A 23,254-nucleotide genomic window follows, 5' to 3' on the forward strand; every position below is an offset into this window, starting at 1 on the left:
GACAACAATTAAGTGTAATTAATAAGGAGTCAACAAAGCATTCATGCATAAAACCATAAACCCAGAGTTATAATTCCTAGTGTAATATGTTATACAAAGAAGATATTAACTATATCAGCTACACCACTTGAGTAAACAAACAAAAATCTTCAGTAAACAAAGCCCTAAAATCAAACGGCCCTAAAATCTCCTAAAATCTAACAACCCTAAAATCTCCTAAAATCTAACAGCCCATTAACAAACATAAATATGCACTATCTGTAGCCCTAAAATCACAATCCAGTGAATACAGTAACATGGAAGAGAGGGGTGGAGGGGGAAGAAATCTTACCACACGCCGCCGAACCCTGAAGCCCACTGATGGCCTTCTCCCACGCCGGAAGCCCTGATCTTGCGTGCTAGGGCCGCTGCCGCACGACGCTCAAGGTCCCACTCCGGCGGCGAGGGGGGCGAAGGGGATCGCTCCGGTGAAGGAGCCCGCTGCGTCGGCAAGCTACTGCTGCCGAGCCAGTTGTCTACCTCCGAGAACCCGTCACCATTCGCCTCCAGTCCCTCCGCCGCCTGCTGACTCGCCGCCGCCGCCGCTAGGTTTAGCCACCGCCGCCATCGCAGGACAGAGAGAGAGAGACGGGGGAAAGAGGGGAGAATGGGCCAAGAAGACAGAGCGGCGACCGCTTTGACCACGCGCGTGCCCTAACGGCCGTCAACCCACTCGCCGTCTGGCCTCGTCCAAGTGGCACCTGACGGGTGGGCCAGTCCTGTCAGAAATCGTGTTAACTGCGGCAAACCGGTCATTTGTTTTTATTGGAAAAATTTACAAGAAAAGTGGTGGATTTTTGGGACGCGCTAGAAATGTGGTGGCAAATTGATGCTTGAACTTCAAATGTGGTGGTTTTTTTGCAATTCACTCACCGTGCCGCCCAAACGAACAGACATGGACCGGCGTTGGAGTTGCCCTTACCCTCCTTTCTCTTGCCTTGAAGACACCCCAAATTTAGTCAACCAAGTAAGTACACTCAAGATGCCTTTTTCATGTTTTTCTCTTCCCAAACGCGTTAATCAATCAACAACTTCTTATAATATATCAACTGACCACCGGCTGTTCCACAAGCAGCTAGAAATGAAATTAACTTTCCAGGACTGGATTTCCAGGCGCGGAAGCGGAAGCGCGCATGACGTCCGGGCGCAGACACGAGCATGTGCAAGGCAGGATTTTTTATGGCACGCATCACAGAAGTGGGGGAAAATAAACAAATGGAGCAGATGCAGCCAGTGGTCTGTTCCGGCGTTGGGTCCTCGCATGAGCAGAGCTAGCTAGCGTCCATCCACTAGCTTTTACTTTAAGGAAGCGAAAAACCAGAGTAAACTAAACCCAGTTGCCAATTTGCCCTTCACCAAACACGCACAGCGACAGATCGAGAGGCCAGAGGGAGCTGCTGAAAATTCAATGCGCCAATCATTGCGGCGCAGCGGCACCAGCAACCAGGGGCTCATCATCCGTTCTTCTCCTGGCAGTAAATGAGCAGTACAAGTTCTTCATTTCTCTCTGGAACTTCAGTTCAATCGGTGAAGAAAAGATGATATTGGCGAGATAATTTAACACCGGAAGTAAGTTGGGTGTGTTAATCTAAGAACAGTAGAAAATGACATTGATCTGCGCTAATCACCATTGTTATGTGCAGGAGGGCTTCACAAATCACTGGGCGAGCTAGAGAGAGGGGGGGCGAGGGGAACAAACCACCACTGGAAAAAGGCCGCAGAAGAGAAGGGGGAAACAGGAGAGAGAAAGGCGAGGAACTTTTCGTTGGATCCTTCGCTTTTGGGGACGAAGGAGGAGAAGGTCTCTGTCCCTCTCCACCCCCACCTCCACCTCCGCCTCCCTTCTTGGCTGGAGAGGAGCAGGAGGAGGAGATGTTCCCCCCTGGCCTGATCCACCACCGCACGGACGGCCCCGGGCCCGGCGAGGTGCCGCGCTCCGGCGGCGCCCCCAGCCTCGTGCTCACGGCGGACCCCAAGCCCCGCCTCCGCTGGACGGCCGACCTCCACGAGCGCTTCGTCGACGCCGTCGCCCAGCTCGGCGGGCCCGAGAGTGAGACGCTCCCCCCTTCCCCCCTCCCCCATTTTTCCTCCACCCTCCGTCCCTCCGGTTCGTCAAGCATGGCCATTGGAGGGCAATGCGTGCTTGCTGGGTGGGGGTTCTCTTTCTTGGTTGGTGCGACCGTGCGCTTTCACTCGAGCACGGCATGTGAGGCCACTTGCTGGTTTGGGACCAAGGATTTGAGCCATTGGCGGTGTCTGTGCTCAAGTTTTAGGGAAGTCTGGATCAAAGTTTGGATCTTTGTTACCTGGAACAACAACACTTCGCTGAAATGCGCGATGTTGGACAAGGAGCGGTTCATTTGCGCTTAGGATTCAGCACGCCCTTGGATTTGGTATTGGTCTACTCATGGCAGATTTTGATTGCCTTTGAGCTGGGAAGAGATGCGTCTTGCGTTGCGAGGGCTATGTGGTTGGTCTTACTTAGTACAGTTTGAGGCTTTTGGTTCTGATGAAAAGGTCATTTTGTCTGATCTTGGTTTCCAGCACGCTGCAGGAACCAGACAATTTGATTATACTCTCTAGAGAGAAATGTCGATGATCCATTGAATAAGGAAAGAAGTCTCTGCGCTCTCAGGGGCTTGCTTATTGGGGATGCAAGGATCGGTAGGCGAAACAGGGCAACTTTTGCTTTTCTTTAACGATGTCTGGAGTTATGGTCGTTATTTCAGTTTATTTGTGCTCGGATAAGGTCATATTTGTTGCTTGCATCAGCTCAGACTTTAAAAAAAATAGGCAGCTATGGACAAGCTTCCAAATATCGGATATCGGGTTCATATCAGTTCGACCTTGGCAATATCGGATGTCGAGCGATATTATCGGATGATGTGTAGGCGTATCGAAACAAAAATGTTCACATCTGTTGAGTTATTTGTGTTTATGTCATGCCACTCCCACATAAATAGTAGATATAATAAACACACTTGAGCATATTGAGTGTATAAATAAAGGTTTTTGGTAGTTTGCGTAAGAAATGGCCAAATAGGCACTCGTCAAATCTTTATTGTGATGGTAAAACGTTATAGACACGCCATTACATAAATTGCACATTAATTTAATAATCTGATGAAGTTGTACGTGTATATTTTTTCTGGATAAAAATGACCTGTCACGTGCATATTGGCCAATGCCGACCGAAATATCAGTCAAAATATCATCCATATCAGGCCATGGACAGGGGTGCCTGGAAGCTAGCTATCCATGTGCCAGAACCATGAGTTGGTTGCGAGATCTTATGGGTTTCAACTCTAGCCTACCCCAACTTGTTTGGGACTAAAGGCTTTGTTGTTGTTGTTGTTGTTGTTGTATAGTTGATTTGGTATCGTTATCACCAGTACTGAAATATCGGACATCTTTCTTTCTATCTAATGGATATACATGCAGTGGCTTGCATGTTCTCGAAAGAAAAAAGAAATATTGGACAATACATTAATTGTATCGGTTGATATTTAGAAGTATTTAGAAACTTGGCAGAGTAACGATCATGGATGATAGTCATGGTGGTAAATTGTAGTCATGTGATGGCTAGTCATGATGCACCATATCTTGATGATAATGTTCGTTGTCAGTGTGTGCGTGCGTGTGTGTGGCATTGGAAGTTGTGTGGTAATAGCAGAAAGGTGGTTTACGAAGTGGGTCTTTTTCTTCACTCTCTTAGCCTCTTGGGTACCCTTATGCTATTTTATTTGGTTTCAATTGCTTTAAACCATTATAGTCAATTGCCCGGGTTTTGGGGGGTAATTGCAAATTGTGATTGTTAATGTTGCTTTTTCTGTGAAAGGTCAGCTTTTCCTTTTTACCCTTTTCTTCTAAATACTGACTTTTTATTAAAAATTATAATTCAGGTAAATGTTAAGTATGATTTCTGTGACTATTTTTCTCAAGTCGGCTAGTTACCTGGTCAGGAAAGCCTTATGTAAATGTCAAAAGGTTACAAATTAAAGTTCTGTTTAGCTGACAATAATAATGAGCATTTTATTCCAATGATAGTAATAATGATCATAACCAGAAAGCAAATATGAGCAATTATTTGTTGCATTCCATTGTTTTGAATCTTGGTTCCTGGGGCACGACGATCTCTGCTTGCATGATATCCATATGCTTGTAAATGCCAAATTATAGTCCAACCATGTTAGAACCCGAAATTTCCATTTTGTATTAGTTGAATGCTATCACTGTAACCTACTATCTCGCTAATGACCTTTTTTTAATACACCTTTGAATATAGTAGTTAAATGCATGGTTTCTCTTGCAGAAGCAACACCAAAAACTATCTTAAGGACAATGGGTGTAAAGGGACTAACGCTTTTCCACTTGAAGAGTCATCTTCAGGTACTTCTGCATACATACATGCTTCTTACTATATCTTGAATACAGCTGTTTTATTTTGTGTTTGCTCTTTTATTCTTACGACCAGAAATACAGAATGGGAAAACAAACTGGGAAGGAGACGCCGGAGCAATCTAAAGATGGTAAGTAATATAAAGCAGTCCACTGATCTCAGTGTTTCTGTTGATTAATCAGTTTGGACCAGATTCAGCGTATGTTGCAAAGAACCCCTTAGTGCAAACTTCTTGAAAGGTTAGGATTGGTGGGAGTTTCCAGGTTTGGTGATGGCAGGCAGCCTAGACTAATGTCTGTTTGGTTGCTTATGATGCACATCTCTTCGTTGGGAAAGATCTGTGGAAGGAAGAGAGTGGGGACTGACGAGTGAGGGAGAATTTTTGTATAGATGGGTGTATTTATTTTTTCACTTGACACAATATTGCATCAACTATAGCAAAATTTTGGTGTGTATTGTAGCAGAAAGTTTTGGATTGTTATCGTTGTGCATTTGAAAGAATTAGTGTCTGTGATGTGCGTACATTGCCGGTAATACAGTTAAGCAGCCATTATCTGCAGCTATGCACTTGCCATAACTACTTTAATATGAATTGGTTGTGAATGCGTTGATAGAGCGATGGTAAAATGCCCCAGTGGCCTTCACCCCCAGGCAGAGTTCCTTTTAACAAAAAATATGAATTGGTTTATCACATCTTGATTTTGTATCTACATGCAATTAAAGAGGGAAAAACTTGGAACTTGATCTTGCTTGGTTAGCAATAGCAACTTTAGTGTCTGTTTACATTGTTGCTTATTGCAGCATAATATTGTGTTGACAAGTTCACATGCAAATGTTTGAAAATTAAGTTAGGTGTTTTGGGTATATCCTAGAGTTGCACTTTCCCACTGCAGTTACGCTTTCTTTATTGAATCTTTGTAACTCCATTCTAGTATTGGTACTGCTTTGGTTTCTGTTGTACCAGCCATGACATGATACATGCATATATGTGGATGCGGCTCTGAGCTGCCCGATGTTTTTGGAGAATGTGCAAAAAGCAGCTGCACATCTTTTCATTAAAAGGAGAAGCAAGTTAAGTTCGCATGAGTTTTTAGCGATAGGCCAACACAATGCATAAGACAAACTGAACACAAGGGTTCAGATAGAATATATACTACACATACTAGTTAGCTTCACATGCATCACATGTTCCCACATGTAAACCGAGATTGCCATGTATGTGTTGAATTATGTACGCTACACCAGCCTCACGCTATACGGCACTGGCTGTAGATGCGATTCCATCGAACTGCTCACCACATACGGCTGTTCATGTCTATTGTGTGATGGTAAGAAGGGGGGGCATGGAAAGGGCTATTGCTTTTATTTTAGGGACGGAAAGGGTTCAGGGCTGATTCACGGATGTTTCTAGAACGACTTGGAGAAACGAGCTTACTACTGTAGCTGTGAATCCCAGCATCCTAGGCCCTCGGCTGAGTCCAATCAACGGTAGAAATTGCATTCTGATGTTTGGATTCAAACTTTCAAAATTGCTACACTATATAGTAGTATAGATAAATCAACAGTTAGATAAGATCTGGTCATTTAAGTTTTAAAGGTTGCAAATGAGAAGAGAAGTCTTGTTTAATGCACTTCTATTGTCTCGTTTTTAGCTCGTCGCTGTTTAATGATAAGATCTGGTCATTTAAATTTTAATGTTTTTAAAGGTTATAAATCAACAGTGCTGTCAGTCTCTCAGCTCGTCGCTCATTTGTTGTGTCCTTGCATCTTTAGGATGCATCTGTCTTGCGTGTAGTAGCACTACTTATCCCACACGCACTGATTAATGCAGTTTGTAGTATGATTTCTTCTTGTCAATCACCAGTAACTTCACAAGAATAACAAATGACTATCGTATGTCAAATTGTAGGTAAATATGAACCATAAGTTTTGCAATGATTTTATGAAGAAATTCAGGACTAGTATGCACATCTATAGTTCTGACCTAAAAAATCTCTTGAAAAATTCTATTAGGTCTTGCCATTTCTGATAGAAAACCTCTGGAAAATTTCTTTTAGGTCATGTCATTTCTGACTTCAGTTCTGTGTCTGCCTTCCCTGGTTTCCCCAATTTGCAGGGTCCTACCTTCTTGATGCTCAAGGTGGAATGAGCCTGTCTCCCAGAGTTTCTACTCAAGATGCGAAAGAGTAAATTCCACGAGCTACTCCTTGTCCTTCATGCCTTTTTTTTTGTGGAAGAATATGACTACATTTACGATATATACTTTGATAGTGCTATCTGAAAGAGCTACATGCTTACAAACTTTATAATCACTCGCTGCAGAAGCCAAGAAGTTAAAGAAGCCCTGAGAGCACAGATGGAGATGCAACGAAGCCTGCATGAACAAGTGGAGGTAACTTTGACTGCTTCATCCATCATATTCTTAGTTTTTCTTGTCTCCTGTGTGCTGCCAGACAAGAAGAATTTGTTTGCAATGCTTAAGGTTGGAGTAGGTTAAGCGTTGAAGTAGGAATGAGATGTCCATTACACGACACCTGACCGCCTTTTCGGTTTCCACCATAAATAATCAGGTTCAGAAGCATGTGGACATCAGGATGGACGCGTACACGACGTACATCAACACCCTGCTGGAGAAGGCCTGCAAGATCGTCTCAGAGCAGTTCGCCTCGAGCGGCTTCAGCGTCTCCGACCAGAGCCTCCCGGAGCTGTCCTCCGGCGGTATCATGTGCGGCACCGCCACCGACGCGCTGAGCTCCTCCGTGTTCCACCAGCTCTCCGTCAGCTCGATCAACATGCACAGCCCAGGGGGCAAGCCTTCTCCCTCGGGCATGGAAGGCCAGCTGCTTCTCCAGAGGTCACCCGAGTTCAAACGCAAGTCATCCTGCTGAGTCCAAAAATCTGGGTGGAAAAGTTAGCTTAATCGTCTGCTGTAGACATGTCGAATCTCGGCCAATCTGTAAACTGACGCCAATCTGTAAACTGACTCTTGTTTCTCTTGCCACTGCATGCCAAGAAGCAAGGTTTTTTATCGATTAATCGTCGACCTATGTTTATATATATAATGCCTAATGTGCTGCTAGTCAAGTGCCTTGATTGATATGTCACTGTTTTTATTATTTATATCATGGCATTATTATGATCCTAATAGTAACCACATATATCCATTTACCACATTTCCAAGATCACATGTACAAATGTGTGCCTTGCCTGCGCATGTAAGCACTCTGGTGTTCCTGCCGCATCATTTGCTTCAGTTTTGAGTGCAGAGCTTGGCTCTTTTGTGCACCCTGCGGGACCCGACTTGCGGGCTAATCTACTACTCCCTCTATTCCAAAATGTAATACTTGTTTTACACTATCATAGCTAGTGTAAAAAAACTTCTTACATTTTGGGACGGAGGGCGTGCTTTGGGGTCGAGAAATCCTCGGCCAATGTTTAAGAATGACTTTTGAATCCAATTCGACCTTTGTTCCATAGAGGCAAGTAACAAATGCTAGGAGGTAGAACCAATCACACTCTCAGAAAACAGATACTCGGACAGGCGGTGCTGAGCAAAGAAATGTGACTACGGCCTGAATGAACGAGAGTCAGCATCACCTGATCTGAATCGACAACCAATGCCCGCAAGGCGCAAGCGCATTGAGAGAGAGCTCACAGCATTCAGCAGGTGCAGGTTCAGGTTCCATCCCCAACCGCCGCTGCCGCCGGCAAGGGCCGCCGTAGCGACGGGCCCAGCGCTGATCCAGGGCGGGCGGGCGTCACGGCATCCCTTGTGAGGCGGAGGAGGTGTTTCATGCGGGGAGGCCGGGGGCGGTAGTCAAGGCGGTGCCCCTGCTGCGCGGCGGCGATCGAAGTCTCCATGGCCGGCGGTGACCTGAGATTGGGTGGCGGCGGCTGAGTGCAGATGGGGGGCATCGATGGCTGCGGATCTGGCGTCCTGCCCAGAACCGTCATGGTATGGCCTTGGCCGGCCGGTGGCGCGAGGAGGACCGGTGAGGGGCGGCTGGAGGCTCCTTGCCGGCGCGCCAATGGCGGCCCTCGTCTCCACGGCGAGGCTCCGTTCTGCTCTACCCAGCTGCGAGATCGGGGTGACGCGAGATCCGGTGAAAATCGCGCCGACTACGGTTATTGGCGGATGATGATGGCGGCGTGTGTGACGTCGTTCCCTTCTCGAGGCATCGTTATTGCAGGTCGTGGCTCCCCACTCGTGATGCTCCGGAGGAAGCCCTAGATCTGGGTCTACCGGATCGGGCGATGATGGCACCTTCGATGCCGTTGTCCCTCCTGGGGGCATCGTTTTGGAGCAAGTGCTAGCTGGAGGGGACAAGAGGAGGAGTGGTGTTACATCTACCGCGAGGCTGACGGCGGATCCCGGCGGCATGGCGCTGCGGAGGTTCGGCGACGGGCGCGTGTGGACGGATACGTGCAGGATGGTGGAGTCGTCTGGCGCCATGGTGGCGTCGACGACAGGCCAGGCAAGGTCGATGTGTCAGTTCCTGCTCTGGAGATGGACCGGTGAAAGATGGCGGCAGCAGCCTCCGAGAGTGCGCCGGACCGGTGTGTGACCCAGTACTGGTATGTGGCTGGGCTAGGAATCCGGCTTTAGATGTTAAGCTTTGGTGCGATGTCTGTTTGGTATTAGGCTCGGACAGTCGGCATACCTTCATCAAGGGGATAGGAGTAGTAACAAGGGTTGCCTAGATGGTGGCTTCAAGCCTACTGATGTATTACTTTGCATGGTCTTTGTGAATAATTAATAAAATGGTTGCATGCATCGTTCAGATTGCAGAGGCCGAGGGTATATCCTCCTTTAAAAAAAATGTTATGTACCGCGCATTCTCACTCAGAATCTCAACGTGTTAGCCAACTTGGATTGTGGGCAGCTGCATAGTTGGTGCTCCTCCCGGCGTGTTTGGTTGCGTGCACCGTCCCCCCTGCATGTGTGACTCAATGGAGCTTGGCTGAGTAAATGCAAACTAAAAACCATGTTCTGCATGTAGTTTGGTTGCCTTCATTGCATCATTGACCAGATTATGCCTGTTATTTGGTGACCTGCATTTGTGTTTTAGGGAGAGCAGATGCAAACCATGGCGGTTGGTTAATTGGTTGTGTGCATGCAGCTGTTCTGCTCACCTCTTTCAAATATGGTGGACTTACCACTCAAATACATAAAACTTCACATCAAACATCATGTATGAACAACAACACAATTGACACTACTCCTTGTCATTAGCACGCTATTAAACAACTCGACCGGAGGAAGAGCATGACTGATGTCGCCCTGACAGCAGTGCCTGGTGCACCTGACCCTGCATATGGTGGAGGTGTTGGAGCTGTAAATTTGCACCCTAAAGCCCAGGCCCGACAACCTAAGGCCAAGCAGATCGCAGGGGATTATCTTGTGCTTCTGGGAAGTAGTCTAAGTCCCTCTTGGAAGATTTGGACTTGGACCCAGAACTCGCACCATTTGTTGGCAGACAACATGTGGATGCGAGGATGCTTCAGGACGAGCCACTGCTTCATCACCGGCCAGAAGGCCTCGGGGATGAGAAGCATGGCAATGTTCTCGACACCCTTTATGGGAACGTAGAACCTGAGTGGTTGTCATGCCCCTTGTGGCCAAGCCCCAATGGCTTGCTCATATCCGCTATCCTACCCAGCACATCCACCCTCTTGATCCATTGGTCCCCGGGATGATGTCCTCGGCCGCCTCGACGCTAGCGACAACATGCGCCCCTCAATCGGCGGTGTCTCACTCCGTCTTCACGATCTTGTCAGTTCAGTGGATGACAGTAAGTAACCAGCGCATCATAGAATTGCCAATGAGCAGTGCAACAGGCAATGATGCACTAATCATAGCAATGGTGCACTGATCATGGCAGAATTTAGTTGGGCATTGTTATGATCAATGCCCGGTTTCACTGATCATAGAGGCAATAATAAAGTTGTTATTTATATTTCCTTATATCATGATAAATGTTTGTTATTCATGCTAGAATTGTATTAACCGGAAACTTAGTACATGTGTGAATACATAGACAAACAGAGTGTCACTAGTATGCCTCTACTTGACTAGCTCGTCGAATCAAAGATGGTTAAGTTTCCTAGCCATAGACATGAGTTGTCATTTGATTAACGGGATCACATCATTAGAGAATGATGTGATTGACTTGACCCATTCCGTTAGCTTAGCACTTGATCGTTTAGTTTGTTTCTATTGCTTTCTTCATGACTTATACATGTTCCTATGACTATGAGATTACGCAACTCCCGAATACCGTAGGAACACTTTGTGTGCTATCAAACGTCACAACGTAACTGGGTGATTATAAAGATGCTCTGCAGGTGTCTCCGATGGTGTTTGTTGAGTTGGCATAGATCGAGATTAGGATTTGTCACTCCGATTGTCGGAGAGGTATCTCTGGGCCCTCTCGGTAATGCACATCACTATAAGCCTTGCAAGCAATGTGACTAATGAGTTAGTTGCGGGATGATGCATTACGGAAACGAGTAAAGAGACTTGCCGGTAACAAGATTGAACTAGGTATTGAGATGCCGACGATCGAATCTCGGGCAACTAACATACCGATGACAAAGGGAACAACGTATGTTGTTATGCGGTTTGACCGATAAAGTTCTTCGTAGAATATGTAGGAACCAATATGAGCATCCAGGTTCCGCTATTGGTTATTGACCGGAGATGAGACTCGGTCATGTCTACATAGTTCTCGAACCCATAAGGTCCGCACGCTTAACGTTCGGTGACGATCGGTATTATGAGTTTATGTGTTTTGATGTACCGAAGGTTGTTCGGAGTCCCGGATATGATCACGGGCATGACGAGAGTCTCGAAATGGTCGAGACATAAAGATCAATATATTGGATGGCTATGTTTGGACATCGGAATGGTTCCAAGTGAGTTCAGGCATTTACCGGAGTACCGTGAGGTTACCGGAACCCCCCGGGGAGTATATGGGCCTTAGTGGGAGAGAGGAGAAGGCGGCCAAGGTGGGGGCGCCCCTCCCCAAGCCCAATCCGAATTGGGAAGGCCCCCCCTTTCCTTCTCCCTCTCTCCTCCTTCCTTCCTCTCCTACTCCAACTAGGGAAGGGGGGAATCCTACTCCTGGTGGGAGTAGGACTCCCCTAGGGCGCGCCATAGAGAGGGCCGGCCCTCCCCTCCTCCACTCCTTTATATACGGGGGAGGGGGCACCCCATAGACACACAAGTTGATTGTTTAGCCATGTGCGGTTCCCCCCCTCCACAGATTTCCACCTCGGTCATATCGTTGTAGTGCTTAGGCGAAGTCCTGCGTCGGTAACTACATCATCACCGTCATCACACCGTTGTGCTGAAGAAGCTCTCCCTCGACACTCAGCTGGATCTAGAGTTCGTGGGACGTCACCGAGCTGAACGTGTGCAGATCGCGGAGGTGCCGTAATTTTGGTACTAGGATCGGTCGGATCGTGAAGACGTACGACTACATCAACCGCGTTGTCATAACGCTTCCGCTTTCGGTCTACGAGGGTACGTGGACAATACTCTCCCCTCTCGTTGTTATGCATCACCTAGATGGATCTTGCGTGTGCGTAGGATTTTTTTTTAAATTACTGTGTTCCCCAATAGTGGCATCCGAGCCAGGTCTATGCGTAGATGTTATATGCATGAGTAGAACACAAAGAGTTGTGGGTGATAATAGTCATACTGCTTACCAGCATGTCATACTTTGATTCGGCGGTATTGTTGGATGAAGCGGCCCGGACCGACATTACGCGTATGCTTACGCGAGACTGGTTCTACCGACGTGCTTTGCACACAGGTGGCTCATTCCGTTTGGACTCCGTTTGATATTCTTTCTCTGCGAAACACTGAAATAGGCAAAAACAACAATTTGGGCTGGGCCTCTGGTTAATAGGTTAGTCCCAAAAATAATATAAAAGTGTATAATAAAGCCCATTAAACATCCAAAACAGAATATAATATAGCATGGAATAATAAAAAATTATAGATACGTTGGAGACGTATCAAGCATCCCCAAGCTTAATTCCTGCTCGTCCTCGAGTAGGTAAATGATAAAAACAGAATTTTTGATGTGGAATGCTACTTGGCATAATTTTCAATGTAATTCTCTTAATTGTGGTATGAATGTTCAGATCCAAAAGATTCAAGAGAAAAGTTTAATATTGACATAAAAATAATAATACTTCGAGCATACTAACTAAGCAATTATGTCTTCTCAAAATAACATGGCCAAATAAAGTTATCCCTACAAAATCATATAGTCTGGCTATGCTCTATCTTCATCACACAAAGTATTTAATCATGCACAACCCCGATGACAAGCCAAGCAATTGTTTCATAATTTTGGTGTTCTCAAACTTTTCAATCTTCACGCAATACATGAGCATGAGCCAAGGACATAGCACTATATGTGGAATAGAATGGTGGTTGTGGAGAAGACAAAAAAGGAGAAGATAGTCTCACATCAACTAGGCATATCAATGGGCTATGGAGATGCCCATTAATAGGTATCAATGTGAGTGAGTAGGGATTGCCATGCAACGGATGCGCTAGAGCTATAAGTATATGAAAACTCAACAAAAGAAACTAAGTGGGTGTGCATCCAACTCGCTTGCTCACAAAGACCTAGGGCATTTTCAGGAAGCCCATCATTGGAATATACAAGCCAAGTTCTATAATGAAAATTTCCCACTAGTATAGGAAAGTGATATCATAGGAGACTCTCTATCATGAAGATCATGGTGCTACTTTGAAGCACAAGTGTGGTAAAAGGATAGTAGCATTCTCCCTTCTCTCTTTTTCTCTCATTTTTTTTCTTTGGCCTTTTCTCTTCTTCTTTTTATGGCCTTTCTTTTTTTTTTTAGTCCGGAGTCTCATCCCGACTTATGGGGGAATCATAGTCTCCATCATCCTTTCCTCACTTGGGACAATGCTCTAATAATGATGATCATCACACTTTTATTTCCTTTATACAACTCAAAACTTAGAACAAAATATGACTCTATGTGGATGCCTCCGGCAGTGTACCGGGATATGCAATGAATCAAGAGTGACATGTATGAGAAAATTATGAACGGTGGCTTTGCCACAAATATGATGTCAACTACATGATCATGCAAAGCAATATGACAATGATGAAGCATGTCATAGTAAACAGAACGGTGGTAAGTTGCATGGCAATATATCTCGGAATGGCTATGGAAATGCCATAATAGGTAGGTATGGTGGCTGTTTTGAGGAAGGTATATGGTGGGTGTATGATACCGGCGAAAAGTGCGCGGTATTAGAGAGGCTAGCAATTGTGGAAGGATGAGAGTGCGTATAATCCATGGACTCAACATTAGTCATAAAGAACTCACATACTTGTTGCAAAAATCTACAAGTTATCAAACCAAAGTATTACACGCATGCTCCTAGGGGGATAGATTGGTAGGAAAATACCATCGCTCGTCCCCGACCGCCACTCATAAGGAAGACAATCAATAAATAAATCATTCTCCGACTTCATCACATAACGGTTCACCATATGTGCATGCTACGTGAATCACAAACTTTAACACAAGTATTTCTCAAATTCACAACTACTCAACTAGCATGACACTAATATCACCATCTTCATATCTCAAAACAATTATCAAGCATCAAACTTCTCATAGTATTCAACACACTCATATGAAGAAAAAAATACTAATCTTGGATGCCTATCATAATTAAAGCAAATTACCATGCTGTTTTGTAGGACTCTCAAAATAATATAAGTGAAGCATGAGAGAACAATAGTTTCTATAAAACAAATCCACCACCGTGCTCTAAAAGATATAAGTGAAGCACTAGAGCAAAAACTATATAGCTCAAAAGATATAAGTGAAGCACATAGAGTATTCTAATAAATTCCGAATCAAGTGTGTCTCTCTCAAAAGGTGTGTACAGCAAGGATGATTGTGGCAAACTAACAAACAAAGACTCAAATCATACAAGACTCTCCAAGCAAAACACATATCATGTGGTGAATAAAAATATAGCTCCAAGTAAAGTTACCGATGGACGAAGACGAAAAAGGGGATGCCTTCCGGGGCATCCCCAAGCTTTGGCTTTTAGGTGTCCTTAGATTATCTTGGGGTGCCATGGGTATCCCCAAGCTTAGGCTCTTGCCACTCCTTGTTCCATAATCCATCAAATCTTTTACCCAAAACTTGAAAACTTCACAACACAAAACTTAACAGAAAATCTCATGAGCTCCGTTAGCGAAAGAAAACAAAACACCACTTCAAGGTACTGTAATGAACTCATTCTTTATTTATATTGGTGTTAAACCTACTGTATTCCAACTTCTCTATGGTTTATAAACTCTTTTACTAGCCATAGATTCATCAAAATAAGCAAACAACACACGAAAAACAGAATCTGTCAAAAACTGAACAGCCTGTAGTAATCTGTAACTAACGCAAACTTCTGGAACTCAAAAAATTCTACCAAAATAGGACGACCTAGAATTTTTTTTATTGATCTACTGCAATTGGAATCAGTATTTTATCACGTTCTGGTGATTTTTAAAAATTGTTTTCGTGAACAGAAAGTTTCTGGAATTTTCAGCAAGATCAAATAACTATCATCCAAGAAGATCGTATAGGTTTAACTTGGCACAAACACTAATTAAAACATAAAAACAAATCTAACCAGAGGCTAGATCAAATATTTATTCCTAAACAGAAGCAAAAAGCAAAAAACTAAAAATAAAATTGGGTTGCCTCCCAACAAGCGCTATCGTTTAACGCCCCTAGCTAGGCATAAAAGCAAGGATAGATCTAGGTATTATCATCTTTGGTAGGCAATCCATAAGTGGCTCTCATAATAGATTCATAAGGTAATTTTATTTTCTTTCTAGGGAAGTGTTCCAAGCCTTTCCTTAACGGAAATTGGAATCTAATATTCCCTTCCTTCATATCAATAATTGCACCAATCGTTCTAAGGAAAGGTCTACCAAGAATAATAGGACATGAAGGATTGCAATCTATATTAAGAACAATAAAATATACGGGCACATAATTCCTATTTGCAACAATAAGAACATCATTAATTCTTCCCATAGGTTTCTTAATAGTGGAATCGGCAAGGTGTAAGTTTAAAGAGGAATCATCAAATTCGCGGAAACCTAACAAATCACACAAAGTTTTTGGAATCGTGGAAACACTAGCACCCAAATCACACAAAGCATAGGTCTTCGCACACATTTCTGATTACAGACCTGTTTGCCGCGTATCACACACATCTTGTTATATTGAACCGTTTTTGTTCTCTTGTCTCAACACAAACAGTTCATCTGAGTGAACCGCATGTCGTATATTGCACACACCTTGATCTGGCCGGCCGTTTCTTTTGTGTTGCCTAATCACAAACAGTTCATCCGAGTGAACTGTAGCATTCATGATCTTTAATTTTAATTTTAATAGTAGGTTCCCACTCATCATAAAGTTTTCTAGGGATAGAAACTTCCAACTCAAGTTTTTCTTCATAAGATTGCATTAAAGCATCAACGATATGTTTGGTAAAAGCTTTATGTTGACTATAAGCATGAGAAGAATTTAGCACGGATTGCAACAAGGAAATACAATCTATCAAAGAGAAATTATCATAATTAAATTCCTTGAAATCCAAAATAGTGGGTTCATTAATATCTAAAGTTTTGATCTCTTCAATCCCACTTTTGCAAATTTTAGCATCAAGATCTAAAAACTCTGAATTTTTGGAACGCCTTCTAGGTAAAGGTGACTCATCTCCAGTCCCATCATTATCAAGATTCATATTGCAAAACAAAGATTTAATAGGAGACACATCAATAACTTTTAGATCTTGATCTTTATTCTCATAAAAAAATTCCGGCTTAGCGGCCATCTTATTAACTAAGGTGGCCTGCTTATCCGAAATTTCAGCTATTAATTTTTTGAGATGAGCAATCTGAGATTTTAAACCATAAAATTCTTTAGACTTATCATCGAGCTCTTTATTCATATAACCCATAAAGCTTTTTTGTTCCTTAAGCTCGTTCTTAAAGAAATTATTATGCTCAAATTGTAAAGTCATAAAACTCCTGACGTTGCTTTCGGTCTCTTCTAACCTTTTAAGGTGAAGATCACCAAATCTAGGTAGAGCCATCGTGACAAGCAAGCAATCCAACACACGAGCAAACAAGAAGCAAGTGAAAAAAGAAGCGAATGGAAAAGAGGGCGAATAAAACGGCAAGGGTGAAGTGAGGGAGAGGAAAACGAGAGGCAAATGGCAAATAATGTAATGCGAGGGATAAGAGTTTGTGATGGGTACTTGGTATGTCTTGACTTGACTTGACTTGGCGCGAATCTCCCCGGCAACGGCGCCAGAAATCCTTCTTGCTACCTCTTGAGCACTGCGTTGGTTTTCCCTTGAAGAAGAAAGGGTGATGTAGTAAAGTAGCGTAAGTATTTCCCTCAGTTTTTGAGAACCAAGGTATCAATCCAGTAGGAGACCACGCTCAAGTCCCGCGCACCTACACAAAAAAATAAGAACCTCGCAACCAACGCAATAAAGGGGTTGTCAATCCCTTCACGGTCACTTACGAGAGTGAGATCTGATAGATATGATAAGATAATATTTTCGGTCTTTTTTTGATAAAGATGCAAAGTAAAATAAACGGCAATAAAAATAACTAAGTGTAGGAAGATTAATATGATGGAGAATAGATCCGGGGGCCATAGGTTTCACTAGTGGCTTCTCTCAACAGCATAAGTATTACGGTGGGTGAACAAATTACTGTCGAGCAATTGATAGAATTGAGCATAGTTATGAGAATATATAGGTATGATCATGTATATAGGCATCACATCCTTGACAAGTAGACCGACTCCTGTCTGCATCTACTACTATTACTCCATACATCAACCGCTATCCAGCATGCATCTAGAGTATTAAGTTCATAAGAACAGAGTAACGCTTTAAGCAAGATGACATGATGTAGAGGGATAAACTCATGCAATATGATATAAACCCCATCTTGTTATCCTCGATGGCAACAATACAATACGTGCCTTGCTTCCCCTGCTGTCACTGGGAAAGGACACCGCAAGATTGAACCCAAAGCTAAGCACTTCTCCCATTGCAAGAAAGATCAATCTAGTAGGCCAAACCAAACTGATAATTCGAAGAGACTTGCAAAGATAACCAATCATACATAAAAGAATTCAGAGGAGATTTAAATATTGTTCATAGATAAACTTGATCATAAACCCACAATTCATCGGTCTCGACAAACACACCGCAAAAGAAGATTACATCGAATAGATCTCCAAGAGAATCAAGGAGAACTTTGTATTGAGATCCAAAGAGAGAGAAGAAGCCATCTAGCCAATAACTATGGACCCAAAGGTCTGAGGTAAACTACTCACACATCATCCGAGAGGCTATGGTTGAGGGAGTCCTGGACTAAGGGGTCCTCGGGCGTCCGGCCTGTTATCTGTTGGGCCAGACTCATGGGCTATGAAGACATGAAGGCCGAAGACTATACCCGTGTCCGGATTGAACTCTACTTGGCGTGGAAGGCAAGCTAGGCGACCAATTATGAAGATTTCCTCCTATGTAACCGACTCCATGTAACCCTAGATCTCTCCGGTGTCTATATAAACCGGAGGGCATAGTCCGGATAGCATAGATTCATTACCATATACTCATAGGCTAAACTTCTAGGGTTTAGCCATTACGATCTCGTGGTAGATCAACTCTTGTAACACTCATATTCATCAAGATCAATCAAGCAGGAAGTAGGGTATTACCTCCATAGAGAGGGCCCGAACCTGGGTAAACATTGTATCCCCCGTCTCCTGTTACCATTGATCCTAGACGCACAGTTCGGGACCCCCTACCCGAGATCCGCCGGTTTTGACACCGACATTGGTGCTTTCATTGAGAGTTCCACTGTGCCGTCGACATAAGGCTCGATGGCCCCTTCAATCGTCGGTAATGGCGTCGTTCGGGGAGAAACCTTTCTCCCCGGACAGATTTATGTATTCGGCGGCTTCGTACTGCAGGCCAGCTCACTTGGCCATCTGGAGCAGGTCGATAGCTACGCCCCTGGCCATCAGGTCAGATTTGGAAGCTTGAACTACGTCACGGACATCCGTGGAGACCTTATCTTCGATGGATTTGAGACCGCGGCGATCGCTCCCCTTCTCTCCGATGAACATGACCCAGATCTATCATCGGAGCACACCCAGGAGATGGATCCTGTTGCTGCAACGACCCCAGTACCGAAGCAGATCATCCCCTCCGAGGCCATAAAATCCGCGGTGTTGGAGCCGCACACGGACTCGACATTCTGCAATGCTTGCATCAATGGAACTCCGGACTCGTCTCCGGCCACACGTTCCGGATCAAGTGCGCTCGCGGACACCGAGCTGGATCGGTTATCGATTTTCGAATTTAGCGCCGCAGACATCTTCCAGCATTCGCCTTTGGGTGACGTACTAAATTCTTTGAAGAACTTGTCCTTGGAGGATGACTCGCAGCCGAACTATGTTCGGTTCAAACTAGAAGCGGACGACGAGGAATTTTGCTTCCCACCCGCCACCCACTTCATAGCCACCGTCGACGACTTAACCGACGTGCTTGACTATGGCTCCGAAGACATGACCGGTATGGACGACGACGCCGACAATGAGCAAGGCCAAGACCCGCCATTCACTGGACGTTGGACGGCCACCTCTTCGTACGACGTATACATGGTTGATACACCCAAAGGATCTGGCGACGACAAAGAAGAGCCAGATAAGAATAAACCTTCTGAGACGCAGTCCAAGCGCCGATGCACCAAACGCCGTTCTAAGCCTCGCCGCTCAAAAGATAGCAACACTGGTACCGGAGAAAATAGCACTCCGGGCGACACCGAAAACAATGAAGAACCTGTCAGTGCTGCATCCGAGCAGGAGGAACATGACGACGGACAAGACAACCCTGATGAGCAGGCCATAGAAGATGACTCGGGGCACGATAGTTACCGTCCACCCTCCAAAGAGGAGACAAGCCTCGGCAACAAAGATTTCATCATGCCTGAGGACCCTCTGGAGCAGGAGCGCTTTAAGCTTCAACTCATAGCCACCGCAAGGAGCCTGAAAAAGAAACAGCAGCAGCTTCAAACTGAACAAGATCTGCTCGTCGACAGATGGACTGACGTCCAGACAGCGGAAGAATACGGCCTCAAGTGCCCAGCCAAGAGCTACCCGAAACGCAGACTGCTACCCCAATTCGATGAGGAGGCACCAGAGCACATATCTCCCTCGCGTAAGGCGGAACGACCACCACGTGGTCGAGACAGGGCGGCCGACCGGCCACCACGCGGTCGGGATAAAGCGGCAACTCAGGCCGAACAACAGCCTACCAACCGCCCCGCAAAAATAAAGACGGAAGAGTTCGGGGTCACATGTATGACCTCTGGCAGACCCTGGACAGTAGAGCAGGACATACAAGATCGATCTACGGATCGCAAGTACGTGCCTCGAGGCACGAAGACGGCTACCTATTCAGACGTGACAAACCTAACCACGCCCGGTCCGAATGCCGCAGCGACACGGCCCGGTACAGAGGTGCCGCACACCCTCTCTGCTTCACAGACGAGGTACTGGACCATGAATTCCCCGAGGGATTCAAGCCTGTCAATATCGAATCATACGACAGCACAATCGATCCCGCAGTATGGATCGAGGATTTCATTCTCCATATTCATATGGCTCAAGGAGATGACCTCCACGCCATTAAATACCTCCCACTCAAGCTCAAAGGGCCAGCTCGGCACTGGCTTAACAACCTGCCTGAAAATTCTATCGGCAGCTGGGAGGACTTGGAAGAAGCTTTCCTAGACAACTTCCAAGGAACCTATGTCCGGCCACTAGACGCCGATGACTTAAGCCACATAGTTCAACAACCCGGAGAATCAGCCAGAAAATTCTGGACTAGCACTACAAAAAGAAGACACATCCGTGACATTTTGGGCTGAACGAATTTTTTTTCTGTCATACATATGACACTTCTATGACGATAATTGTGACAAAACCCGGTATCATCATAGATGTGGTGGGCTCCTACTTCTATGACAAAAAATCATGACAGAAAATGGGCTTTTCGTCCTGGGCGGGCCGGAGACGCAGCTGCATGACATTCTTTGGGCCGTCCATGATGGAAAAAACCATGGTAGAAGCGAGGGCGAGGAAAATTTCGGGGAGTTCCCGGTTACGGTGGGAGGTCGGGGGCCGAGCGATGCGCGTTTCTCTCGTACACGTACGCGCGTGTGTGCGAGGCGTTGGCTCTAACTGAACCCGAGCGAGGCGTTGGGCTCTAACTGAACCCGAGCGATTGCACTGCAGGCTACGCGTTACTGAACCGAGCGATCGATCGATGGCTGTTAACTGAACCCGATCGAGCGATTCCTTCGCTACTGCTGCTAACTGAAGCCGATCGATTGGATGAACAGTGAGCGTTGCGGGGGGGGGGGGTTGGATGAACAGTGAGCGGTGGCGTTGCCTCTGGATGAACAGGACCCCGTGGTGTGGTGGAGGCCTGGATGAACAGTAGACGGTGGAGGGGTGCCCGTGGAGGGGTGGTTGAACAGGACCCCGTGGTGTGGAGGGCTGGATGAACAGTAGACGGTGGAGGCGTGCCCGTGGAGGGGTGGTTGAACAGTAGTCGGTGGAGTAGCGCGCGGTGGAGGCTGGATGAACAGGAGCCCGTGGAGGCTGGAGGAGGTCGACGGTGGAGATGAACAGTATCCCGTGGAGTCCCGTTTTGCGGTACGCCACACCCCTCCCGATGAACAGGACCCCCGTTTCGACCGTAGGAGGTCCGTTTCGTCTGTTTTGCAGTACGCCACACCCCTCCCGATCAACAGGACCCCCGTTTCGACCATAGGAGGTCCGTTTCGTCCGTTTTGCGGTACGCCACACCCCTCCCGATCAACAGGACCCCCGTTTCGACCGTAGGAGGTCCGTTTCGTCCGTTTTGCGGTACGGCACACCCCTCCCGATCAACAGGACCCCCGTTCCGAATGTAGGAGGTCCGTTTCCTCCGTTGTGCGGTACGCCACACCCCTCCCGATCAACAGGACCCCGTTCCGAACGTAGGAGGTCCGTTTCCTCCGTTGTGCGGTATGCCACACCCCTCCCGATCAACAGGACCCCGTTTCGACTGTAGGAGGTCCGTTTCCTCCGTTTTGCGGTACGCCACACCTCTCCCGATCAACAGGACCCCCGTTTCGGCCATAGGAGGTCTGTTTCCTCCGTTTTGCGGTACGCCACACCCCTCCCAATCAACAGGAGCCCGTTCCGAACGTAGGAGGTCCGTTTCCTCTGTTTTGCGGTACGCCAGGCCTTGTTTCCATCGCCTGTTCCATCCAAGCCCTCCCGATGAACACGACCACGCATTCCGTTCCGGCCCAGCCGGTTGGCTCCCACGCGTTCTGTTGCCTCCCGATGAACACGACGCATTCCGTTGCCTCCCCATGAACACGACGCATTCCGTTGCCTCCCCATGAACACGACGCATTTCGTTGCCTCCCCATGAACACGACGACGACGTTGTTTCTCCGTCCGACCCAGCCATGTACACGAGCCCTGGCCATACGTATGTGCGAGTAGGCGTTCGAGACCCCGCCCGTATGTACACATACGTGGCCGTATTTTCTTTCTTGCACCCTGGCCGCTGTACGTACGTGTACATGCTACGTGCGCGCCTCTACTACGACACGTACGCGCCTCTACTACGATACGTGCGCGCTTCTACATCCACCAGTATATATGTACATACACGTTCGCGACCAGAATGACAACGCTATGTACGCTTCGACCAGGTGGGTCCCGACTGTCAGGCACTTCCTTGCGTGCGAAGATGTAGCTGGTGGGTCCCAGCAGTCAGGGGGGAATCTTTTTTTTTGCCCGGACGCACTTTCTTGCGTGCGAAGATGTAGCTGGTGGGTCTCAGCAGTCAGGGGGTGAATTGGTTTTTTTTGCCCGGACGCACTTCCTTGCGTGCGAAGATGTTGTAACACCCCGCATGTAACTTGCCATATTTGTAACTCCGACTCTTGCCATTTCCGGCTATGTGATATGTTTTTCCCTCTGTTGTCGGGTTTTGTATTTCGTTTTGTATTTTGTCATGTCATGCATTTTCATATCATGTCATCATGTGCATTGCATTCGCATACGTGTTCGTCTCATGCATCCGAGCATTTTCCCCGTTGTCCGTTTTCCAATCCGGCGCTCCTATCTCCTCCGGTGCAACCCTCTAGTTTTCTTTCGTGTGCGTGTGTCAAACTTTCTCGGAATGGACCGAGGCTTGTCAAGTGGTCTTAATATACCACCCGGAGTCTACCGGTCAAGTTTCGTTCCATTCGGAGGTCGTTTGGTACTCCAACGGTTAACCGGGCATCCGCAAAGTCCATTTAAGTGTCCAGCAAAAACCCCCTCCAAAACCAGCCCAAAACCCACCAAACTCTCTTCCATACTCTAGGTCGTTCGATCACGATCGTGTGGGCGAAAACCGCACCTCATTTGGAGCCTCCTAACTCCCTCTACCTATTTATATGTGGGCATCCCGAAAAACGAAACTGCAGACGAACCCTAACCCTCTCCCTCCGCGCCGCGCCGGACGCGTCGCTCCGGCCGGACAACGTCCGCCGCGTGCCCGGCCAATCGCGGGCCGCCACGTCGCTCCGCCGCCGCCGGACCGCGCCGGCCCGCCGGGCCGTGACCGGCCCCCTCGGCCCGCTCCACCGCGCGTGCGCCTCC

The 23,254-nt window shown here is 46.5% G+C and overlaps 1 protein-coding gene across 1 annotated transcript; it reads left to right on the forward strand.

The window, feature by feature from the left end:
* The first annotated feature begins 1,308 nt into the window (after positions 1-1,308).
* Positions 1,309-7,495, forward strand: LOC123121139 (protein PHR1-LIKE 2). Its single transcript, XM_044541062.1, has 7 exons — positions 1,309-1,608; positions 1,683-2,089; positions 4,352-4,428; positions 4,514-4,568; positions 6,555-6,624; positions 6,761-6,830; positions 7,009-7,495. Exons 2-7 carry the CDS (start codon positions 1,912-1,914, stop codon positions 7,324-7,326), a joined length of 768 nt encoding a protein of 255 aa, XP_044396997.1. The 5' UTR covers positions 1,309-1,608; positions 1,683-1,911; the 3' UTR covers positions 7,327-7,495.
* Positions 7,496-23,254: the final 15,759 nt, after the last annotated feature.

The sequence above is a fragment of the Triticum aestivum genome, chromosome 5D (genome assembly GCF_018294505.1).
Source record: "Triticum aestivum cultivar Chinese Spring chromosome 5D, IWGSC CS RefSeq v2.1, whole genome shotgun sequence".
Lineage (NCBI taxonomy): Eukaryota > Viridiplantae > Streptophyta > Magnoliopsida > Poales > Poaceae > Triticum > Triticum aestivum.